The sequence below is a fragment of the Eurosta solidaginis genome, chromosome 4 (genome assembly GCF_040869045.1).
Source record: "Eurosta solidaginis isolate ZX-2024a chromosome 4, ASM4086904v1, whole genome shotgun sequence".
Taxonomy (NCBI): Eukaryota; Metazoa; Arthropoda; class Insecta; order Diptera; family Tephritidae; genus Eurosta; species Eurosta solidaginis.
Window position 1 is genome coordinate 267,463,532 of NC_090322.1, and position 23,849 is coordinate 267,487,380.

The window sequence follows — 23,849 nt, forward strand, 5'->3', positions numbered from 1 at the left end:
TTCGAGTGTATGTCTGCTATGAAAATCTCTCAATGAAAACTCATCTGCCTTGCAAATGCCATTCGTAGTTGGCATAAAACAAGATTAGGTCCCATCGCGCCAGTTTGTAGCAAAAATTAAAAGAGAGAACGACGCAAATTAGAAGAGAATCTCGGCCTAAAATCTCTTCGGAGGCTATCACGCCTTACATTTATTTTTTTTTTTTTTTAAACAAACGCCTTCTAACTTAAAGGAGCTTCGACTATGAGTAAGCCTTCTTTCCCTACACTTTAAAGCCTTACGTAAACTTCATAGCATATAGGTAAGTAAATGGGCAGGAAAAGGGTTCCACCATAGGAATTTTATCGCCATAGATTCAACAGAGTACATTAAGGCAATGACAAGCAACTTATGTTTGAGTCAACTCGTAGTAAATATGCCTAAGTCCTTTAAAGGTCAATGTTGGGGAATCCGAAATCCTTATTTCCTTACACTTATGAAAGGGTTTCAAGGCGGGGTATTCTTTTAAAGAGCGGTCGAGGGCTGGCAATGCAGGAATTTACCAGTTAAAATACAGTACCAGCAAAAGAAATGGATCTCATCTGTAAATGTTTACACTATTTCGGAACTAGTTATCGAAAATGTACCAATGAACCAACTATCTCTAAAGTTCAAATTTGTATCTAGGGCGGAACTACCGAAAAGGTAATGGCAGCGGGGACAATTTCCACCGCCTAGGGCATCGCCATATTAAGTAGGGGTTTCAAGTGTACCAGAAGCGCACCAGGTTTGAACTAAAGATTTTCCCCACAGGGTACTTATAAGCATAAATACTACAATAATTGAATAATTGTTTATTTGCACAGGCAGACATATATAATTTGGTGCGTTATCGACCAACACAATTTTATCAGTAACCAAAAAAGAGTCTAACTGCTGATAAAGCTTATTGTCTTAAACCAGTGGTCGGCAAAAATTTAAATGTAAGTGTATTAGTGAGAACGAGAGTATGAGCAGCCCAGCAGGAAACGAAAGTTAAAATTATAACATGCAGATGATGCATTATACCAAAATTAGTTTGAAATATTTTCAAGCCCCTTAAATATCGCAAAAATAGAGGCGATAGATCGGTTAAAAAATCATATTTCCGTGACTAATACATTTGCCGCAACCGGGGAAATACAAAATGTTTAAAAAATATGTAGCTGATTTAAAAACCAAAACATAAAGATACATTCATGTCAGTTATTTTACTATTTCGAAAGGTTTTTTTTTTTAATATTCTATAGTAATTTTTTGCAGTGCAGAAGTTAAATTTTTTGGCGCAAAAAAAATGAGTCCAGAATGAAATTGTTATAACTTTTGTTAAAACAATTAAAAAACTCATATTGTATTAAAAAGTTTGAATATAACATACCCAAAGATGAGCTACTATGGTAAGGGCGTTACCCTCAGTTGCGTTATCCTATCGTAAACAGCCCAATTCTAAACAAAAATTCCTTGCGAGTTTTTTCCCTTATCCCATTCCTCGTATTCTTGTGATTTTTTCCACTTCTCCGTTTCCTCTTATTCTGGGCAATGTTTGAAAAACGAAAACTGGTTATTGGAGAAAAATAAATATTATTATGAATATAAAGATTATAATTAAAGTAAATTGGTACTCTTAATTAAGGACACTTATTTGTTCAAATTTGTGCTAAAATATGTACATTCTACCACAATATTCTTTATGTTAAGTCGAAGAGTATATCATAAGCACCGGAAGAGCTCTTGGTATATTTAATGCAGCCATCCAGTAAATACGCAAGGCTTTTTTAAGAAGGCTTAAAAATAATTTGGCTATTGACAAAAGACGAATTCAACTCGACTTGGCCGCAAAAAATTTCTTTGATGAATGGAAGCAGGCACTCCAGCGAATTTGTGTAATCCCGCCGTCTTCTTCTTCTTCTTATGCTCCTATGTTGATGTTGCTGTGGCACCAATTCATTACTAATTTCAGTGAATACCATATGAAATGCAATACTGTGCATTGTTTATACTTTATTTCTTAATTTTAAACGAATTCGCAACAATAATTAAACTTTTAAAACAAAATAAGAAATGCCAAAACAGCTGACTTCGAAAATTCGAAATTCCTATTCCCCAATTATTGTTCTCCCTAGGAGAAAAGAATTGGAGGAAATTTTCCGCGGGAACAAAAAAATCCGCGAGAACAAAATTCCGAGGGAATATTTAGAATAGGGCTGGAAATATCTCACAGGGTACCTTAACATTTTGCGATAGCAGTACGCAGCGTTTATTCGTTGACGTCTCGCTAACGACTGGCGTAGAGAGTAAGAATATGTGTGAAGCAAATCTGGCTCAATTGGGCTATGGCGCGCCGGCCACTGCCTTAAACATTCGATAGGCTTCTACTTCATATTTCCCATTCAGTTTGGCATTACCAACACACAATAAGACACGTGTTGCGCTATTTGAATTACGGAAATTCATACATAGTTCGATTAGTTCAATTTTGAATTAAACATGACAGTTTGGGAATATCGCCGGCAAACTTTAGCCGTCATTCCAGGTATATTATAAAAGTAATCAACTCTATTACGAACGGTTGGTGTGAGTACGATGTAAAAGCTGACGCGCGAAATGTGCCAGTTTTCGAAAAGCTTAAATAGTCGGAATGGCGGCCGCTGTGATATAGAAAAAAAATATGCAAAATAAATTTTAAGCTTATGATGAGGGTCTCGGGATGTTTTTTTTTCCATCCTTGTAAATATGTCCGAAGTTGTGTTTAATAATTAAACTTTAATTTAATTTGAAATATATATTAATTATATTTTAAATATATGAACATGTGTCAGCTGCCATTGAAGATATATGTATGTATGTATGTTCAAAAACATATATGTATTTATAGATACAAATTTACGTACACGAATGGCGAATACAATCGAATACGAAGGGCTGGCAAAGTTTTCGGCTATCAAAAGTGTTGTCGCTTACATCTTTGAGAAAATGGGAAACAAAAAAGGGAATTTAATAATTGCTAAAATTAACTAAATTCTTGCTGTTTTCATTAATAAGGTTATTAAAGTCATCCATATTATTCTGGAAAGACTGTTCGCAACCTTCTTTAGCATTTTACATGTAAAATTAGGGCAAATATGCTCTTTAAACTGGAAAAGTAGCGACAAATGCAAATTTTGACATCGACGTGTCAGTGCGAATTCGTGCCATAACAGGGCAAACTAGAGACTCTTCGGCCGCAAAAGCAACATTGCCGCATGACATCATGGCTTCTCGACTGCAAATGTTTTTTTTTTTTCGGCAGAGCAAGAATAAAATGAGCGTATCCATTTAAGAGCTGAAAAATTTGAAGCGGTGAACCCGCGAAATTATACAGTTTAGAGAAATATTTAGAAAATGTTATTGAAATTTATTCGCATAATGTGGAAAATTTGTTCATTATTATACCCAGCTTTACTTAAACACAGGATATTATAACTTTGATGGACTGAAGTTGACACTCTTGATAAAATTAAAAAAAAAAAACATTTTAAATGGGCGTGGCACCGCCCACTTGTGATAAAATCGTTACACTTATCATAACAAAATTTGGCAGAGAGGTTGCCTTTACTATAAAGAATGCTTTGAAGAATAATTAACGAAATCGGTTAAGGATCACGCCAACTTTTATATAAAAGATTTTTAAAAGGGTCGTGGACAAATACAATAAGCTATATTTTTGCCAAAACGAGCTTCATATCAATGGTATTTCATTTCCAAGTGTATTTATAACAATAAATAGGAAAAACTTCAAATTTAAAAAATGGGTGTGGCCCCGCCCCTTTTATGACTAAGCAATTGTCTATGTTTCGGGAGCCATAACTCGAAGAAAAATTAGTTCAGAATAGAACCATGTCTACATGTATTATTTCGCAGACTTGTAACACTATTAAGCACACAAAACAAACAACAACAGCATTTAAAGTGTACAGCTGGGTATGTAATGTTCGGTTTCACCCGAACTTAGACTTTCTTACTTGTTTCTATATAAAATTGATATGACGTTATTTAAGAACTTATTAAGTCCTATACTTCATTCTAACACCCTTTCGAGCTTCGAAATGGCTGTTTTGTCAAAAAGAAAACGATCGTAGAGCACAAAAAGGACATTAGATGGAATGATTGAAGTCTACAATTCCAAAATAATATTATATCTTAACATATAAAAAACACGTGTCACAGGTTTGAGGCCAATGGACTCGTAAACTACTAAACCGATTTTGAATTTGTTTTGCACCCCGTGTGTAGTTTGATGTAACTTGAAATATAGGATAGGTTATATCTCAGTTTATAGTCGCAATATTATTGTATTGCAATTTTTTTATTTGTTTGTACGTAATAATAAAATGTTACGTATATATATATAGCACATCACCAGGGCCAGCGAGGGGGGGACTCGGGGTTTCTGAGGGGGCCCGCGGTTTGAGGTACTAAGACATTTTTTTTTAATTCAGGAGAGTCTTCAGTTTTTCTATGTGCAATTTTTAAGCCGAATTTCAAAAGCACCGAATATCTGCATTTAGTTTTAATATTATAGTGAAGTGTGAAAAATAAAAATATATATATATTAAACTGACTCGGAGTGGGACTGGGACTGGGACTGGAATAAAATACATACCACCCTCTGGGACAGGAAATAAGGGATGCAGAAGAATGAGAAGGAATTGAGAGAAGAGAAAAGAGAGAAGGAGAAGAAGAAGAAGATTGAGAAAGAGATAGAATGAGACGAAGATGGAGATAGATGAAGCGAAAAAGACGGAGGGAGGAGTGAATGAAAGGATTAGGGGCAGAGTCAGACGGAAAAAGCTTATTAAAATGTATGCAGATAGGCCAAATTTAGGGTAGGGCAACGTCTGCCGGGTCTTCTAGTCAATTCTAAAAATTTGATATCAAATAACTAAGTTGCAATCAAAAAAGCAGTTTCGCCGCAATATAAAAAAAAAAAACCAAAAAATTTTCCGAGAACCTCTCAATATAAACTCAAACCTTATGGCCGGTCATATGCAACTTTTTTATTTCATATGCTGACAGACCCAGTCTGGACTCTAAAGGGAGTATTTTTTTGCTTATCCTATCGTAGATCCACTTTTCTTGTCGCTAAGGAATTATCATCAAAATCACTTCAAAACTTTTTTTAAAACCGAGAATGGCTTTCGGTGTTGGTTATGAAGTGCTTTGTTTTGCACACTTAATGGCGTTTCTTAATATCTATAATTTATTATTAGATACTTTATCAGATCTGCGGTGGTGAGTCAATATACGTTATTTGTATGATGAAACAAATTTTTCAAAATTTAATTAATGTTAATCATTATGAGTTCGCTTAAATAAATACCTTGAGTCGGAGAAGCAAGTGAACCTGTGTTTTCCTTCGCAAATTTAATTTTATTACGAAAGTCCTAATTTACATTTATGATTCCTTTGTCATATTTATGAACGTTGGTCTGGGTCTCATGGATCCATCCAAAATTTACATTAAAAAACTAAATAACCGTTTTTTTTTTACATAAATAACTTTTTAATTTGAAATAAGACCTGTGCTACTGTACACATACTTATTTCGTAATTGATGATGTAGAAGCCCAGAGAGGACTTTGCTCATCCGAAACCTAACCGATTTGGTTGGGATTTTCTCCCCTTGTCGCTGTTAAAAAGAGAGACTTCCTGTCAGGTGGGTAACCGAAAAAGGACAAACATTTCGTATGCCCCTTTTTGACTTGAATAACAACGTTTACCGAGAATAACATACTGCCTCTGTATGGATGTGAATGATTTTAGTGCATGGATGTGATTGATTTTGCTTGTGTAAATTAGCGAATGCTTAAAATCTCACTATCGGCCTTATTCCGAACCTTTCCGATAAATTTGTTATCGGAGGATTATGTAACCGAAAATCGTTGCCAGTTTCTGTAACCGCTATTCTTGCCAAAACGGTTATACCGCCAAAACAAACAAAGATGCGCAATTGGGAATAAAAAGAAAATCCGAACTAAATTTTGTGTTAAAAAGTAATAAAAAAGTTAATATTATAATTTTACTCAAACAAATATTTAGGAAACATGTGCAATTTTGCGTGGTAGTAAGACGTTACCACCTATATTACTGGTAAAATTATTAAGTAAGTTACCAGCATAGAATAATGGCGTGTATTCGAGCAATCGCTTCAAGGGAGATGTACGCTATAGGGGTCCGAGGCTACCCATACCAAGTTTAATTGAGATATCTGCAAAATGGTCTATCCAATTTTTTTGTGAGCCAAAAAACAATTTTAATGTAAAAACCTAATTCACAAAATTATACTAAGTGCAAAACACTTTTTTATTAAAATTTTTGATAATTTTTTGTAGTTGTTGTTTTTTCTTTTTTTTTTAGTTCTAAGCTAACCTTTTTTATCAGAAACAGGGGAGCTCTTTTTTGCTTTCTATCTTCTACCCTTTCCCTCCCAACCCCCCAGGAGAATAATTTTTTCAAAATTTCGATTATTATTAACAAAATTTACCACTTCCTCCAACAAATGTAGATGCATTCATTTTCCTAGCAATGGGCATGAATTTGGCTTATGGCATGGGCTATAACTATTACGAGTATTTGGTTCCCCTACATTTTCGCTTTTCATGGTTTATCGGCGTAATTGTTGGTAGTCTTTGCTCCGCAGTATTAATGAAATATATCTTGAAGAGGCATTTTGTAGTAAGTAAAAAATAAATATTTTAACCAAATAAAAAAAAAAAATAAATAAATAAAAAATATATATTTTCATTAGTTACTCAGCTGTGCTTTGGTAATTATGGCAGGAATCTTTAATATCGTTTGGCCGTACGAATTAAATCTGGTAATCGCAGCACGTTATCTAAATGGTATTGGTAGTGGTCTCATCATAGTTCCATTTATTGTACACTGCAGCGAAACTATTGTAACAAAGAAACGTGGCTATGCCTTGGGACTCGAGCAATTCTGCATTGCCGTAGGCATTTTTCTACAAGCAACTTACATCGATCTTTGGAATGGGGCTATTGGAATTTCGGCAACATGCGCTCATGGCATATTTTGCTTGTGCTTTGGTCTAATTGCGCTCGGCTGCGCTATCCTTGTAATTGAATCACCTATTTTTTATATACGTCAAGATAACACTTCAGCAGCATTAGATGTACTGACAAGACTTAAATTACCCTCTGTACTGTCAGATGAGAAAAAAGAGTTATTAGAGGAACATAAAAATTATGTATTTAAGAATGAGTTTTTGGGTCTAAGCGGCAGCTTGGTTCATGGTTTGGGACCACTACTCCGACTAGTACTTTATCGCCTTGTCCTGGCATTCACATTTTCAATTCTCTACAACATTGAACTGAGGACTGCATCGAGATATGGTGTTACCACGGGTTTTCAATGGCCCATTACTATAGCACTACTATTCCGCATATTGGGTGTTTTTGGCGGCATGACAATGTCTGATCCAATTGGACGTAAGATCATAGGTTTAGTTGGACTGCTGGTAATGAGTGGCATTGGTATTGGCATAACTGTTTTGTTTGACACTAATATAGTATATACGGCAACCTACGATTTGAGCGTCGCCTGCACACTTTTGGTTCTTATGCAATTTTTCGCTGGTTTATATGCGCCCACAAGCACCATTTATTTGAGTGAAGCTTTCCCGATGCTGGTGAAACCATATTTCATTGCTATATGCGTTTGTCTAGAGAATGCTGTACAAATCATATCAATATTTATATTTAGATATAATACGCAGGCACTTACCTCGTTTAACATATTCAATTGCGCCTATATATTTTGCTGCTTTGTGCTGTTTCTAATAACGATACCTGAAACAAAACTGACAACACTAACGGAGGCTCAGGATCGTTTTCGTGTATGGATGCATCTCCGTTCTTGGTAGAGGAATATCTGGAATGTCATATACATGTAAATAGAAGAATTCATACCTATTAAGGGTTAAACTTTGTTCGATAATATCTGTATAAACAAAATGATGTACTTTTGTTTCTAGAAAAGTGTATCTAGAAACATATGTTTATTTCAAAAACTATGTAACAATATTGTTAACTTTAAGTTGGTCCACCCAAATACGTACTATAAAGCTAATTTTTATTAAAGCTTTATTATTTTTGCCAAGTTTTAAGATATCATGTAAATAACTAGATCTTAAATAAAAATATGTTTTCTGCGAAATCAATTGTTTTAAGCTGTATTAATATTGAGATAATTTTGTTTAGGCAAAAGACAGATTTTTTCTTTTGGGACATTTTTATTGGGTCGACATACGATGCGTGTGACTCGCGAGTCATCTGCATACGCATTCACTCGCTGCTATCAATATCAAACTAGTTTTGATTTTTACGTGTCAGCCAGAGTCATTTCGGTGTAATTTATACAATACTTTTACTAGCGAATCGAAACTGACTCTTGACCCAGACTCGTTGCGAGCCCGTAAAATATATGGAAAAAATTGCTTTACGTATGGCATAGCTTATAGCCAAAGCCGGGTAAGTTAGGTTGAACTTGCCGGTCCATCAGGACCTCGCATATACTGAATGAGTCCGTAGTGTTACCAGAAGTTTATTTTAACGAATATACTGAAAACCCCTCTCAAAAACCAGGACCTATGTTATAAAAAACCTCCGTCCTCTCGGAAAATACTAGAAGCTTCCTAGGACTTAAGCCATATGCTGCTTCTAGATGTGACTGCTGTATCACTCCTAATAGCTAGAGCCTTAGCCTGGCAAGCGCAGGGCACGAGCACAGAACATGCTCGATCGTTTCCTCCTCCAACCCGCACTTCCTACATCTGCTATCACTGACCAAGCCTAATTTAAAAGCATGTAACGCCAGAAGGAAGTGTCCAGCCAGAATACCCGTCATCAGTCTACAGTCGTCTCTTTATAATAATAGAAGCAACTTTGTTAGTCTAAGGTGGTAAGACCTACATATAATCTTCGACACTTTACAGTCCCGCGCTTGAACCCACGCCTTTCCCGCTTGGTCGATCATGTGCATCTCTCGCCTTCGCTTATTCTCGACCAGTCTAATTGGGACGTCTACGGAGCAAGCTTCAAGGGATGTGCCCTTTTTAGCTAGTTCATCCGCTTTTTCATTCCCATCTAATCCCATATGCCCTGGGACCCAATATAGATGTATGCTTCTCCCTGTCCCAATTCTCTCCAGAGACTGCTTCCGCTCTAACACGCATTTAGATGCTATGTTTTGCGAGCCTTAATTGCTGCTTGATTGTCAATATAAAAGTTAACACGGTTGCAGCTTAAGCTATTCTATTCCAGTGTTTCTACTGCTTTGGTTACGCCTAATATTTCCGCATGGAAAACGCTACAGTATACCGGCAGCCTGTAGAATCTGTTTATTTCCGGATCAGCACAGTATATTGCAGACACTACTCCTTCCCCTACCTCGGAACCATCTGTGTACACATGTATCGCGTCGTCCGCCATTTCAGCATCTTTGCGCTAACCGTCCACCTCTATTGTGGCCTTAATATCTCCCTCGCAGCGCAGAAAAGGAATCAGGTAGTCTGTTCGTCTTGTAATTGATGACGCTATAGTACTATGGTCGCATGGTCGGCGCTCAAGCTGACCCGAGGCACCGAGCCTGGTTGCAGTTGTTAACGCTGTATTCTTTGCTACCAGGTCTACAGGTGGAATGGTCAGAATGGCCAGGGCTCCCGTAATGCTATGCATTGATAGTCTACAAACCCCCTCTAATTTTTTGAGGTAGGTTGTTTTTTGTGTGGCTTTCCACCAAACAAGAACTCCATAGTATACAATAGGGCTTGCAATCGCTCCCACGTACACCCCAACATTATTTTACTTGCATAAAGTGCCGTTGAGGCCTTCTTCACCCTCTCCTCCACGTCGAGCTTCCATTACAGCTTACTGTCTAGGATGATTCTTAGATATTTTTTGCAAGGTTTCTCCTGTAGGGTTACCCCTCCTCACTTAGGCCTGGTCCAATTTGGGACCTTGTACCTCTTTGTAAACAAGACCATATCCGTCTTTTCCGCGTTGACTTTCAACCCGATATTAGATGACCAAGTATGAATATCCCGAAGTGCCCGATCCATCAAAGAGCTAATCGTTGGAAGGCACTTTCCACTTATGACAACTGCATCGTCATCTGCGTAAGTAGGGGTAGGCTATCGTCATACAATGGCGGTCGCCATGAAATTTGAAGTAATCACAAAATATCTGTCCCAAAAATGTATATGAACCCATCACGGCTAAGCTAAGTATTAAGTATGAAATTTAAGTAAAAATTGTGTTAATAACCACGAAGAAAAATGTTTAGTTTTAAGCTGTGAATTGTCCACAGTGTACATTCCAGCATTAAATGCTTTTAATTTTAAGCTTCTTTAATCGGTCTTACTAAAAAGGATTTTGTATTATCAATTCATTTATGAATTTACACCAATATATATAAACAATATATCTTAAACTTCAATAACTCGACGATATTTTTCGTAACCTACACCCATACATATGTACATTAAACAATTGTATGTCTATGTGTGATAATAGTTTGTACTTTGATAAATAAATAATTTTAAAATTTATATAAAAGGGTTTTGTGGACATAACAACAGTTCTTTTTTTGTGCTAACGGTAGTAGGAGCTTCCCCCTTAATCGGCCAATCAAAGGGTGATACTGATAAAGTATTCTGCATTATTTTGCAAAAAGATGCTGGCACATAGCGGGAATAGTCATTCCCGTTTTTTGGTGGATCGTCCCCAAACTCTAGCGGTTATATCGGGTATGTTTTCAATAGCAAGCAGACACTTAACTAATTTCAAATTAATGTCGCGAAATAACTAATTGCACAGATTTCTTCATCTTTCTAACTGGTGGCTTAAATCTGGCTGTTAGCGTTGGTTGGTCTAAAGCTGAATATACACTACACTTCCGTATTTGTTGGTATATTGGCGTGGCGATTGGTGCCTTGATTGCTCCACCACTTGTGCAATGGAAGCGAAAGCGAATATTTGTGGTAAAAAAATATTTTTACGACCTTAACTTTTTATTAAAAGACGTAAATGTCATATGATATTTCGTCATAGAAATCCTTCTGTAGATCTGGACAAGTGCTTTTCTTAAAGGAGACGATTTTATTCTTGGTTTAGGAATAACTGTCTAAACAACTGAAAATAATTGTATGATAGATTACATTATTAAATCATGTTTTTATTACGCCTTTGGATTTCTAGTCGAGATGCCCAACTTTACAGTAGAGAGCTCATATAAAATCTGCGTTAAGCCAGGGTTTTAACGGGGGCATTTAAGGATCATTTGGGGATCACTTTTGGGTCATTTGTGGGACACTTCGTGATGTTTTTGGGGACTCTCCAGGGATTGTATTCAGTAAGTGTTATTTTTGAAATATTAATTTTTTTTAATACAAATTACTTACATATATAAAGGAAAAGTGGAAGGAAAAAGGATCCTCCCGGGGTCATTTGTGGAACCTCTCGAAATGATTTGGGGGATTCTGTTGGGGTTCTGCTTGGGTCATTTGGGCGTCATTTCAGGATGATTTTTGGAGCTCTCTCGGGGTTCTACCGGGGCCATTTCGGGATGATTTTGGGAACTCCGGGAATCCGTCGTGGTCCTATGGAGTAATTTCGAGTTTGATTTTGGGGATTCTTTAGGGATCTTCCCGGGGCCAGTTAGAGAATCGCTTGGAGGCCTTAAGAGGTCATTTGGGGGGGCTCTCTCGGGATTAATTTCTGCTTTAATTTTAGAGTCATTTGAGATGATTTGGACTCCCTCGGGAAGGAAGACCGGTTGCTTCATAAAAAAGGCGAATGCTATATGAAATATGCTTAAAGATGTTGGGTTGGACGTGGTTGGTCGAGAATTAAATTTGTATGCATTATATCTCTTTTTACTTCCTCTTATTCTTTACCGTGATATACCCTCAAAACCTTGATTGACAGTAGAGTATAGTTTTGATAGCACAACTCACCCTATTCGTCGCTTTACCTCTTAGGTGATTTTGGCTGAGTGTAGCAAAGGGCATTTATTCTTCCCGCTAGTTAAAAAATACCAAGCGAGAGCGTCTTCATCTCCATTTGAACTCTCCTCGCTTCTTTGAGATGCGATTGAAGCAGAGCAGATATCGCGACGGAAGTAGACTTGTAAACTTTTTTCAACGAATAGGGCATCGCGGCCGACTTTTAAACAAATATTTCTTTCAAACTTTAAAGACGAGTACAGGGTTAAACTGTTTTCGATCCTGCTGGAATACACTTAACTAATGAAGTTAGTGATTCATGCTTTATTCAATTAATTACCGAATTATTGTGATGCTGTAATAGATATGGGCTGACTTCGCACTCGAATAGAGAGGTTATGTTGAGCGGTAGCTATCCCGATAGAAGAAGCTCACTTGAAAGGAAACGATATCAATACGAATTAGACCGATATCGATCTATATAAATCAGCCGAAGATTCAAATGAGCTGACATCAGGGTACTTTCGCCTTGTGTCGCGTTTATTGCGCCTCTTCGTTCACCAGGGTTTTTGTATATTAAGGCGTACCGCATGAACGCCCATTTTATTGTGACCCGACAAAATCGCAATCAGCGTTGATTGAGGAGCTTTCTGGGCTCACAGTACTTTCGATAGACCCTCTGCTAACCACTTACGCTACGAAGGATCTACTTTGCCAACAAGAGGTAGTATCTTTACGTTGTTGAATACAATCAGCAGCGGAGTTACGCACTTCCAGACCAATCTGCATCGCAGTACAGTGATTTTCGTGAGTCAAACCGATGATTAGCTTTCGGAATAAGCTACCTTGTCGTAGTAACTGGATAGAATCCAATTATAGGACAGCTTGAAATTGTGCCTTACACCGAGCTCCTCACAAAAACGACGCCAACAACCTTCTCATTGAATTGCGATCTGTACGGGAACCAATACAGAAAATCACTTCGCCCGATAATTCCCTCTGCCAAGATCTCTTTCGAAGGAATTACTGGCTTCAAATTTTCATAGGGGCTAGTACACAATAGTTTGTCCTGCCTAGTCAAAGGTGTTGTAAGAATGTAATGTTGTATTTTTAGAAGTCAGAAAACTCTTGGCAATATTTATCACATTTATTACCGAGGTATCTGACTGCGTTCTATCACTGCTGCAGCAGTGCAAAGCAATCAAGGCCTTCCTATCCCAATCCACATTGGGCCTCCAACACAGTTTCCTGTTCAAAATAATCGCTTAATATTAAACCTTGTCAGAAAATATTAGCAGTACTTATATCTCCGCGTAGAAAGAATCAATTACTTATTTCCAGAATTGCAGTTGGGACGACCTAGCCAGCGGATTCACATTGCAATGTAGAAACATCGTGCCAGAATTGCCATGTCATCAATCACGCGGTAGTCATTGGTCTAGTACTACTGTTAGAGTAGTGGAGATAAGACGCTCCTTTATGGTTTGCCTCTTTCCTGTTACAATAGTTTGTTAACGAGTTCAACCACAGCATATCGACTCCTAATCGATAGCCTCAGACGGGACATAATTCAACACCCTTTTATATCTATAAATGCACCCAGACAAAGTCCTTTATAAACACCGTTTTAAAAAGATTTTCTTCACACTGAATGAGAGATTTTCTTGACACTAAGGAGTGTACACCATGGCCCGATTATAATTATAGCTCGAGAAGAAAGCATTGCATCTACAATTGCCGCCTCTTTTGTACAGTTTGAGTATCAAATGGAATCTGGCAATGAAAATTTAGATAATAAGTGGTTACTATTCAATTATCTCAAAATATTTTAGATCAGGTGACGACCCCTGATTTAAAATATTTTGAGATAATTGAATAGCATAAGCGCTTTCATGCAATTGTTTTTGTAAAACGCTTAGGCAAGCGCACCACACATCCCCGCGCCCACGCATTCTATCCTGTCGCCAACAACCGAATGTATTCTGCGGTGCCCATTAGGAACTAAACTCCTATAATTTCGTGTAAAATGACTTTTGAAGTGATATTTTTGAGTATATTTTTGTTCACCTGTACGAAAACAATGAAGGTTTGTTTGATTTATTTAATAATTCAAATTTAAATTAATTAAATTTAAATTGAACGCATGCTGAAGTATTTTGAATTTATTAAAGAAAACAATGCGATACTTAATTTTAAAAGCTACCAAGTCAGACTGGGTTTTTGTACGTGCCAGCGCCATTTCTGCTCGCTGATTGGTTGTCGCTATTTTTAACACGTTTTTATTAGCTTGGCCTGTATCTATCTATGTATGTATGTAACGGAATCTTTGAGCTTAATTTTCACCGGTTTGTAGAAGTCTGATTAATTTGAAACTTTGCATACGTATCAAGGACCGATGACAATGCATTAATGTGATGGTGTGGTGACATAAGGTCAACGGACATAACGTCAATTGGCCTTATTACCACTTTGAATGGCCACAAGTTTGATTGAAACTTTGCACACGTATCAAGGCTCGATGACAATGCAATAATGTGATGGTGGGGTGACATAAAGTTAACGGACATAAGGTCAATTGAAGTTATGACCACCGCAAATGGCCATAGATTTGAAACCTCACACATAATGCGAAAAACGCATTCCTTTATTAATGATAGAAGTGGATGCATGGCACATCTACGAAAGATCATACTGGAGCCATTTTTAACACGCATTTGTTAGCTTGGCCGGTAAAGAGTTTGTGGAAATATCCCCCGCATGGTGACGCAGATGTCTTCTGCATACGCGATCACTGGGTGACCTTCTGCCTCCATGAGGCGTAGTAGTTGGTTGACGATAACCACCCAAAGTAGCGGAGAGAGAACGCCGCCCTGCGGAGTGCCTCTGGCGACCGGTCTGCGGATCCCGCATCCACCTAGCTCAGTTTTAATCTGCCCACGCGTAAGCAGATTGTATATAAACTCCACCAGGCACGCGTCAACCCCCAGATCGGCCAGCGCCGAGGTGATGGCCTCAGGGAGAACGTTGTTGAAGGCACCCGCTATATCTATAAATGCCACCAGTGTGTATTCCTTGAAGTCAAGTGACCTTTCGATAACGGATACCAGTGAGTGCAAGGCCGTGTCAGTTGACCTACCCTTAGTATAAGCATGTTGAGCTTGCGAAAGAAGCGATGGCTCAATCCTCCTCCTGATGTAGTCCTCTAGGAGCCTTTCGAGTGCTTTTAGCAGAAAAGAAGATAAGCTTATAGGCCTATAATCATTTGGTTTAGAGTGGGAGGTTTTCCCTGCCTTGGGGACAAAGACCACGTTGACTTCTTTCCACGATGCTGGTACGTAATTGAGGCTAAGACAACCTATAAACATTCCTTTTATCCAGTCCTTATAAGTTCGGCAGTATACTGTAGCTGTGCCGGAAAATTTCCATCCGGCCCCGGCGATTTATGGGGCTTTAAGGTCTATAAAGCCCAATCAATCCTTTTATCATCTGTGATTTCGCTTATTAGCTGATCATTAGGTGACCCTCCGCTAACAATATTTGAAGACACGCCCGCGCTTGCTTGGAAGTGTGTATCCATAAGCAAGTTTATGGGGTCAGCGCTGGAGTCCGTCCAGTGCCCATCCGGCTTTTGGACGTAGTTTAGCGGGAGGCCGGATGGATTCAATCTTGCGGCAGAAATCCCTCCAGGAGAATTGCTTTTCATTTCGGATTGCTTTTTTATATATATTTATTTTCATTTTATAAGCAGCCCATGAGGATTCGTGTCCGTTATGCTTTGCTGTATTAAAGGCCGTCCTACATGACCTCCTAGGCTTATCAAGATCGGACGACCCCCATGGTGGTTTGTGAGTTTCCATAACCTTTTTAGTCGGGCAAGCCCTATCGAAAGCATTCCTACATTTTTGACTGAAATTATTTACAAGCACGTCCAGCTCCTCCTCGCTCTCTGGGGCTCGCACCTTTTCAGATAGCTTTTTACCTATTATCTTCTAATAGTAGCCCCAGTTCATTCTTCTAATATTTTGTATGTACTTAGGACTTGTGTGTGCCTGCGATATAGAAAACTTGTATATCTATGGTCAGAAAAGGAGTGCTCCTTTAGAACTCTCCATGAAACGACCAGGTCACTGAAAGAATCTGTGGCCAGGATTACGTCAAGGACCTCTTCGCGGTTCCTGGTAATGAAGGTGGGGTCATTTCCCCTATTACATATACTTAGATTAGAGCCTAAAAGATAGTTAAATAGAGAAGCAAGTTTCAAGCTCCTCCCTAGCACCTCGACGCTAACCGCTGTCAGATCCCCGTCGCTAAAATTGGGTAGAAGAAAAACATTAAGAGTAGACTTAGCCAATATACAAGTGCGATGCTTACCCTTTTCCTGAGCGCTATAGAGCTTATACGTTTGCGTCCGCAGGCCACAGATCCTATTGCCACTGATCCACGGCTCCTGGACTAGTACGATATCTACCGCACCTGATGCTGCTTTACAGTGATGCAGGTTAATTTGGAGGACCCTGATCATAAAATGTTTGCGCTCTCCTCCGTGAGAGTCGCATCCGAGTCGCCATCTCCCAGAAGCTGACCCTCAGAGTACAACCTCCTGAGAGCCAAGCTTCCAGCCGGGCCTGACGAAGCGTAGCCACTACCTTCCTCGCCCTCGTCTACCTCCATCTCGTCTTCAGTGGGGGGAGTTAAACCACCTCCGTGCGAGACTGAAGCTTTACCAAGGTTTCGACATCAGCCTTATAAATCTTAAGGCTTATATTTTTGAAGCCGTAGCTTACTTCGAAGTCCTGCTTTTCAGCGCTTCGACGATAGCGCTGTCGAGCAACAGGACTATCTGCATCGTGGCCCGTTCAGATTTCTCCACGTTGACCACCTTCTAGTTCTTGGTCGGTAGACCCGGGTTGTACCCCTGGAGCAGCTCCAGGATGTCAGCTGGGTCCGTTGGCGTCACTGGAACCCAGGCCCTAACCCTTGGTCGTGAGAGGATATCACGCGCTTCCCAAGGCAGTCGGTTCTATGTACCGGAGCGAAACGGGATTTTTCCCGACCAAGGACTGTCATTTCAGTGTGACCCCATCTAACTTGTTTCGTCCCTCCCACAAACTGTCATCCTCCCAGCAGCTCCTTGCAGCAGGACTGCTCCATATTCTCTTACTCCGGGAAGGCATCGAATCCAATCCGGGTCCGTCTCCTGACCCCGGTCCTGAGAAATGGTTTTGCTGCATCTGCCGGAAAAGAATCTTCTTAGGACGGTCATACTCTGTTCAGTGTGTCTCGTGCAAGGGATGGTTGCATCGGACAGGTTGTTCTAGGCTTGATCCCAAAACCCGACGTCCACGTAACTTTTATAAATATTTTGTGGCTCCTTGCTGATCACGCCCAAGGGCGTCCTGTAGTCTACGTCTAAGCGCCCCCCACTACCTTCCAGCAGCCCCGCTGCTCAGCAAGCCACAACAAGTACCCGCTGCTGCTCGCGCCCCACGGCGCCAACAACTCAAACAGCTGCTACCACTCATAACTACAATCTTCGTAGTAGAGTCGGAAGCAATGCTGAGCAACAGCCCCTGGCCCCGTCTTCCCCCCCCCCCCCCCCCCCCCCCCTCTTTTCCGGCAGCAATCGTGTAGGTCAGGGAAACAGACTCTTAGTCCCTACCTCCATTTGCACCGTTTGCCAGCACAGAATATATATGTTTGCGACATCCGCCCAATGCAGCTCCTGCCTTGGGTGGTGCCACTTTCCTAGATGTTCTGGTCTCCGCGACGGCAACCCCCCGACGGGTTTCATCGCGCCATGTTGCCAGGTCGCAAACCCAAATCATCCGGGTAACCCAATGCTTGCCCAAAGACGCCCAGTCCTAGGGCCACAACAGCAATTGCGTCCTGGCCTTCCCCAACCCAGGCGTAGTCACCCGTCACTTACCCCCAGAGTGGCGACGTTTCCCCTTATGCACTTCAGAATTCTGCAGTTAAACTGTAATGGACTAACTGGGAAGATTACGGAGATAGTCGATTTCAAGAAACGGCACAACATCCGCATTGCTGCGATTCAAGAGACTAAACTCACAGCAAGATCTGCATTGCAGACCTGCTCTGGGTATAACGTCCACAGGAAAGACCGCGAGAGCGGAAATGGAGGCGGTCTCGCGTTTATCATACACCACTCTGTGCAATATTGTATATTTGATCCTGGCATCGACCGCAGGGACAATGTATTAGAACGTCAAGGCCTATCTGTCCGGTCAGGCGATGCAAACCTAGAAATCATCAACATCTACATCCCTCCTGCCACTTGTTGCTCCAGTGGATACCGCCCTAATATCAGGGCCTTACTCACTGGCAACAATCGCATTATCTTAGGCGATTTCAATGCCCATCATGATCTATGGCATTCAAACTTGCGGGCGGACAGTAGGGGTGAGATGTTGGCGGATCAAATAGAAGAAACGACGTTCTGCACAATAAACGGATACGCCCCCACACGTATGGTGGGAAGCTGTCACAGCTCGCCAGATATCTCAATCGTGAGCGCAGAACTCGTAAACTGCGTCAACTGGCAGCCGATGGTAACATTGGCATCCGACCACCTGCCCATACTTATTTCGCTTGAGCATAACGCCGACTTCATCGTCACTGAAAAACGCACTTTCATAAAATTCAAAAAAGGAAAGTGGGAAGAATATAAATCCTTTACAGACAGCCGCCTAGCTGCCCTACCCATCCCGACTGATGCCCGCCAAGGGGAGCGTGCCTTCCGTAAAGTCATTAAATCCGCCTCGGCACATTTCATTCCCACCGGGAGAATTCCCGAAATCCGGCCCCACTTCCCGGCGGAGGCCGCAAACTTAGCGAGAGAACGTGACCTTATAAGACAGCTTGACCCAGGCGACCCCCAAATAAGGGATATAAACCAACGCATCAGATTGCTTGTAGATGAACACAAGCGGGCGAAATGGGAGGAGCACCTAAGAGGTTGTAACCTCTCTACCGGTGTGGGTAAACTTTGGTCCACCGTAAAGTCCCTATCGAATCCGACTAAGCACAAAGACAAAGTATCCATCGCCTTGCAATGTGTCCCCACATGACACCAACCATCTCTTCAATTGTAATGTGGAACCAACGCCTCTAACACCCCTTTCCTTATGGTCCACCCCTGTTGAAACGGCAAGTTTCCTTGGACTCCCGTTAGAGGATATTGATGACAATTTGTGATCGGTCGCGGCTATTAGGTGGGGCGAGCATTGCTACAACAACAACAACAACAACAACAACAGAGGATATCACGTGCCTCCACTACCTTGAGGCGCGCGCCCGGATAAACCACCCCTATCAGCGTGACGGCGGCCCTATAGAGGTTTACCGACCTGGCGTCGTCACAGGCAATTAGCTTGACATTGCCCTGGAACCACCCTGCATCGGTGTAAGATGGCGGTGGACCAGGGTTGTCTTTCTTAACCTTAACGGCCACCGTAGCGAGCGCGGCCTCGATTCACTTCCACTGTTGTTTCGGGATCCTGCCATCTTCGCTGCTCTCGTCTATAATGCCAATGAGATTCCGACCCTTGGCAATTTCGGCGAAAGACCGCGTCCAGCGTCTTGGCCCTTCTCGGTGCCGTGGGGTTGGATTCATCCATGGACCGCTGGCGTTTCGAGGTTTCATCACTCTCGACTAAAACGTTTAAAATTACTTGAACTAAAAAATTAAAAATAAATAATAGTTTAAACAAACTAAAAAAACACGCGTTTATAGCTAACCGAACTAAAAAATAGAAAATAATTTTCAATTAAAAAGAGTTTATATAACAGCGGTAGAAGGTCAAACAATCATTTATAGTTAATCACCTCAAAATAAAATTATAATAAAATTTAAGTTATTAACAGAATAATTTAATTCACAGTAAAAACCGCGGGGTGCTTGATATTGAATGTTTCAATCATTCTATTGGCAACTATCTGAGAGTGAAGATATGAAATGTAGTCAAATGCACCCCACACTTTTTAATCTGAATTAAATTATTCTGTTAATAACTTAAATTTTATTATAATTTTATTTTGAGGTGATTAGCTATAAATGATTGTTTGACCTTCTACCACTGTTATATAAACTCTTTTTAATTGAAAATTATTTTCTATTTTTTAGTTCGGTTAGCTATAAAAGCGTGTTTTTTGTTTTTTTAAACTATTATTTATTTTAGAAAACAAAATGAAGAATATATATGCACTGACAAAAATTTATTTCATCTCACTTGAACTTAAAAATTAAATATGGAATATACACATTAGTGAAAAATTTGAAGTCAGAAGATAATTTAAGATTATCACTCATTTATCTAATTCAATATAATAAATAATAGCCGTGTTTTTTTAACGGTTTTATTTAGCTTGACTCTGTGTAGCGCAATTTTGTAATCGAAATTTAAGTAACTTCCCGATAAGCTACAAGCTTGAAACTTGGAAAATATTTCAGAACCCGATGACAATGCAATAATAAGAAAAAAATTTCGGATAGGTGGCGTATGGATCGAAATGTTTCAAAAAATAGTATTTGTCCTCAAATTAGTCTCATATTTGGAACACGTATTACATACGGTAATAGAAATCGCTTTATGAAAAAAAAACTTCCGCTAGCTGGCGCATGGTTCGAAATATTTCAAAAAATCCTATATGTGATCCGATTAGGCTAATATTTGGAACACATATTACATACATGAATAGAAAGCGACATATGGAAGAAAATCGCCGCCAGGTGGTGCAAGGATCGAGATATTAAAAAAAATTTATTTTATCAATTTTCAAAGTTTTTATAGTGTACTTTTTACTAGCTCCGTGGCAATTTTTTTTTTTTTTTTTTTTGGATTTCAAAGTAGGTGTGGTCACGCTTCCATAAGAAGCTCGTGGCTATCCCTGTTTTAGATAAAAAAAAAATTAAGAAGCTATGATGTATGTATCTGTGTACAATAGAGAGGGTATATTTTTCCTAAAAAAATCTGTGCGGAGGAAATGCTCTACGGACCATCCTAAGCAAATTTGGGATTTTGACTCCAGATTTTTTTTTAAAACGGGACGCGTAAGCTTAGAAATTGCGCATCGAAATCGGGTTGGAGTCATTTTGTCTTAAGCACAGATGTTTGAACTAGTCAACAGAGTTTTACAAACAGATCCGATCTATTGTGCAGTACCGCCCAGAAAAAAATGTATAGCTATTAATTGCGAGTCCAAAAACTTCTTCAACGTTCATAACAATTTATTTAAATTTTTTTCAGATTCTTCCAAATCTGCTAGTTGCAGCTTCTGCCATAATAGCTGTATCTGGCTATCAATATTTGAGCATACTAATTGCATCTCGTTACATCGATGGCATTTGCATAGGACTCACCACCGTTTCCTTCATAACGCACGTTAGTGAGATCACTTCCGAACATCGACGCGGATTCTGCTTAGCTTTCGAACAAATGGCATTGGCAGTTGGTATCTACGTGCAAATGCTTTACACCGCGCTTTGGATATCTGGCACAAATTTCAGTCCGAACCTATTAATGGGCTTGTGTAATCTATTTTTTGGTTGCGTCGCTGCTTTTGTTTCTTACACCCAAGTGGACTCACCAATTCAACATTTAAGAAACGGTGATGAAACCAGCGCTATCGCCTGCATCAATATCCTTTATCAGCCATCAATTTTAAACGAAAACAAAGAAGCTACGCTCACTGAAATGAAATTGTATGTAGCCGTAAATGATGCAATGTCGTTAGAAGAAAGTTTCATGAAAGGTTTGGTGCCTCTGATAAAAATGTTAATCTATCGTAGTATGTTATCTTTTATGATTTCGCTGCCAATAATGTTAGCGTTAAATAATAGTGGTTTTATTAGTGCACCAAATGTCATTAATTGGCATCCAATACTTTATGGATTTCTCGCTGTGCTTGGGACTGTTGTGGCATCTACGACGTTAGGTGGACTAGGACGCAAATGGCTAAGTTTGTTGGCTTTACTGGTGACAGGTGGTATGTTCATTGGTGTAGGTATATTGTATGACGACAGCTCGAATCTTACAAATGCAACAAAAATGTCAATTGTTTGCGCTTTGCTGATGAGCGCACAATTCCTTAGTGGCATTTTTGCGCCCAGCACAACCGTTTATTTGGGCGAAGCATTCCCTTTGAAGGTGAAACCGTACTTTATTGGGATTTGTGTAATTGTACAAAATATGGTGGGATTGATTATAGTTTGCATATTTCATTATAAAGCGCATACTGAGTTCATATTTTGTATAACAACGGGCGTGCTTATGGTGGTTTTTGCTATTGCCTTCTGCTTTACGTTGCCGGAAACAAGAAAAACGAATCTGCGCGAGGCTCAAGAACAATTTGCGGAAGTAATTACCTATAAGATATTCTAATTAGTGATGATAAAAGTTTTTTTTGAAGAACTTTATTAAATTAAAAAAATGTTCTTAAAGCACAGTTAGGAGTGGCAAATTTCTAAGAATTGTGCTTTTGTGGAAACTTTCGTAGGTTTAAAAGTATATTTTCATTTTCTCTAAGATGATTCTAAAAGATTGCGACCTTAATAAAAAGATAACATTTATTTTGTCAATCTAATCATTATTTTTGATTCTTGTAGAAATTTGTTGAAAACATTTTTTATTTACATATAATTGAATATAAGTTAAAAGGTGTGACAGTCGGTTCTTCGTTTTGCTAGCTGGCGCCAATTGATAACACCAAGGGAATTTAAATCGTTTTCTGCCGGATACTTCCAGCTGAGTTGGGACCGCCCTCTTTCTTTACTTCCATAGGCCGGTTCTGATAAGAATACTTTTTGCCCAAAACATCATCATTCTTTCCCAAAGCATGACATAGCTTGTGCGAACGCTGGGTTTTATTTCGCTGAACTATGTTTGTAGAGGCTCATAAACTTAAGAACTTATCTTTGCTCTCGAACACTCCCAGAGCCGCCTCATTTGATGTTGTCATGGCCCACGATTCTGTACCATATAGCAAGACGGATAAGATGAGTGACTTGTAGACTTGATGATCTTCATTTTCCGAGAGAGGAGTTTAGCTTACTGAGTCCAAAGTAGCATTTATTGGCAAGAGTATTCTTCCCTGGGTTTCATGGATTCGCCTTGGATTCTACACTAAAGGCAGCGAAGATTTTTTGAAGTCCCAATAAAAAAATATCCAAAAATATGTCTAGAATTAGGCATGAATATCAAGAAAGATATAGTTATAACCAGTGCTGGAAATTAACTTAATTTATGAAATCTATCTTCTGCCTATGGATAAAACTAGTAAAATTTCCAAATCCGTGAAACATTTAATGACTTTAGAGTATTTACTCAAAGAGTTGATTTGTGCCCTTTTTTAGTTTTAACTGTTTTCATTTATGTTTCGTAGGTGTTTTAATAGCACCAGTAAAGCAATGTCAAAACCCATGCCTAATTGTTATCTAGTTGACCGCCGCATACTGTACACTCTTTAATACCCCTACTTATGTGTATGGAAGTTTCCAATGTCAAATGTATTATGTTAGGATTATATAAATAATGAACAGATATATTTATGCATATCGGAATATGCATGTACGTATGTATTTAATAATATAAAAAACTCCGTATATTACACAAGTTTAGTTAGTTTAGTTCATATGTATAACCAGATTTATAGTTAAGTACGAAAACACGTGAGTGAATAAAATATATTTCTATATTCAACATAATTGATTATTTATTTCAAGAATCAAACTTATTCCTTTTTTATTAAGGCTGGTTAAAATATGTAACACAATAAAATCCCTGATTAGTAAAGTCAAAGGTAATTCTGCATG

At 39.2% G+C, this 23,849-nt stretch overlaps 2 protein-coding genes across 2 annotated transcripts; both read left to right on the forward strand.

Annotated features, from left to right (window-relative positions):
- Positions 1 to 2,417: 2,417 nt before the first annotated feature.
- On the forward strand, positions 2,418 to 8,223 carry LOC137251430 (uncharacterized). Its single transcript, XM_067785999.1, has 3 exons — positions 2,418 to 2,551; positions 6,563 to 6,732; positions 6,806 to 8,223. Exons 1-3 carry the CDS (start codon positions 2,506 to 2,508, stop codon positions 7,937 to 7,939), a joined length of 1,350 nt encoding a protein of 449 aa, XP_067642100.1. The 5' UTR covers positions 2,418 to 2,505; the 3' UTR covers positions 7,940 to 8,223.
- A 2,455-nt stretch (positions 8,224 to 10,678) lies between these two features.
- On the forward strand, positions 10,679 to 23,688 carry LOC137251429 (major myo-inositol transporter IolT-like). The gene is made up of 3 exons (XM_067785998.1): positions 10,679 to 10,822; positions 10,893 to 11,056; positions 21,286 to 23,688. The coding sequence occupies exons 1-3, from the start codon at positions 10,750 to 10,752 to the stop codon at positions 22,417 to 22,419; spliced, it is 1,371 nt and encodes a 456-aa protein (XP_067642099.1). The 5' UTR covers positions 10,679 to 10,749; the 3' UTR covers positions 22,420 to 23,688.
- The last annotated feature ends 161 nt before the right edge of the window (positions 23,689 to 23,849 follow it).